Source organism: Lottia gigantea (assembly GCF_000327385.1).
Source record: "Lottia gigantea unplaced genomic scaffold LOTGIsca_72, whole genome shotgun sequence".
Classification (NCBI taxonomy): domain Eukaryota; kingdom Metazoa; phylum Mollusca; class Gastropoda; family Lottiidae; genus Lottia; species Lottia gigantea.
In genome coordinates, this window is record NW_008710427.1 from 1,462,489 (window position 1) to 1,464,531 (window position 2,043).

Genomic DNA, 2,043 nt, shown 5'->3' on the forward strand with positions numbered 1-2,043 from the left:
ATAATATTTGGGTTTTTTTCTTATGGCATACCCCAGAGAAATATGACTTGATATTAGAATTAATGGTTCCTCGGATTCAGCAAGTCGCAAGTAGAAAATAAAACCTCAGAACGTAGAACAAATAAGTTATTAATAGTTCTTATTATTCTTTTTCTCTAAATGACATATCGTATTTTTGTGCTCAACCAATGCGCTTTAATTGCCAATATGAATTTTGCCAATATGAATTTGGCTTTTGGTATCGTCTTTCATACAATGGAACCAATTTCATTCATGTCTTCCTTTCAAAAGGTATTTTGCATATATGGTGGTTGGAAAGAGAAAGCGCAGAACCATTTTACTATCTTCACTGATAATACCTAACATACCTTTTTGATATCTCTGAACAAACCTCCGAATTAAATTTGAAAATGTCAACGTGTTATTATGCAATAGATTTAGAGAACTAGATCTCGTTCATGGATGTAAACAAAAGCACGTGGCTAAAAGCCAAGCTATTTTTAGATCATGGCAACGGAAACTAACGTCTGGAAGTGCGCGTGATCTGTACATCAGATATAACCTACCTGTAGATCTTTTAGGCATTATACACAATAATGCAGTAGTCAATACCATGTCAGTAACCTTCTTTCAGAAACTTAATTATCTGCACTGTACATTAAAGAGTATAGACAAGTTATCTCTGGATACATAGGCTACCTCGTGGACAATATGCCCTACGGAAATAGAATGCAGTAACGCCTGATTGAGGCTTTTACATAGCCTTACATAGGGTACAGGTTCATATTATCCCACCCGGCGTTACAGATCTGTAATTTGGATCCCTCTTGTCTTTACAATGATTTATAGGTATTTAAAAGTCAACATATCACCCAGATAAAAATTTTGATGTCGTTACACCTGGCATTATGTAGATACATGTAAATAACGAAGTCCATCTATAGAGAGTATTGCCAATATAATAATTATCTGATCTGTGTTTTGACCATTGAAATTAAAAATAATAATTCCTCAAAAAAAACTTTGGTTTTCTTTACATATCCTTCTCAAGACAAATTATTTGCAGGGCATAATCTGTCTGGAATTTTTTAAATTATTCTGTTTCCTCATTCGTGTATAAAAAATTATGTTTGTGTGTGATAAACAGGAATTTGACATTCTATTACTACTTCAGAACTTGAAAATATGCCAAAATCTTAAATATCGAAGGCCTAAACTTCTATGTATTGCTAATCTAACATGTGATTTCAGATGCTCGTGAAAGGTAATGACGTCACATACCAGACCTATTAGTGTGTGTTTGGAGAGGCGAACTTCTAATAGTAATATGGAAGCGGGCGCCTCACTACCTACACCGTTACCGTCATCTAATTCTCCAGAACCCACAACACAAAAAGGCATCGTGGAGCAGTTACTTGATAGAAAGTTGTCGGAGGGTGACTTCTGGTATGTGGTGGTAGCCGAATGGTTGGAACACCTTAAAAAATACCTGGGTATAGCAACTACCAGGAAATATTATCAAAATAAAACCGCTTCGCCACCTGGGCCTATTTACACGCGCCGAGATTACGCTCATACTGTCGACTTTTTACACGAAGATGCCTGGCGAATGTTAGTAAGTTGGTATGGACTCGCCGAAGGTCATAAACCTATGAAACTTGTGGTCTTCAGTTATAAAAGAGGGCCTGAAATCGAACATAATTTGAATTCGTTTAAAGTGATGCTAACTTCATCTTCTGTGGAGGACTTTCATAACGTCAGATTCAGTAAAATGGAAAAAGTTGGACATATTGAGTGGAAGGTTCGTGATTTGTACAGAATACCAAACTCTCAGCCTACAAGACTTTGGGCCAAGGCGGACGTAGACAGTTCTTGGCAATTAGTTTTAAATCGCGACAAATCTATGGGTAAAATACTCGGTGTGGACTCAGACTTTACTCGCCCAATCGTAGCTATGGAGTTGTGTGATCGTGATGGACAATGGAAATCTGCACCGGAAGAGGTGGAGCCAACCGAGGAACATCCTTTTGGTCCTCTGTATGA

General features: G+C 37.2%; 1 protein-coding gene across 1 annotated transcript; it reads left to right on the forward strand.

Moving 5' to 3' along the window:
• Window positions 1–1,327: 1,327 nt before the first annotated feature.
• LOTGIDRAFT_131082 (hypothetical protein) lies at window positions 1,328–1,654 on the forward strand (the record flags this gene model as incomplete). The annotated part of the gene is made up of 1 exon (XM_009066026.1): window positions 1,328–1,654. A coding segment is annotated over one exon (327 nt), but the record flags the coding sequence as incomplete, so codon positions are not given.
• Between the last annotated feature and the right edge of the window lie 389 nt (window positions 1,655–2,043).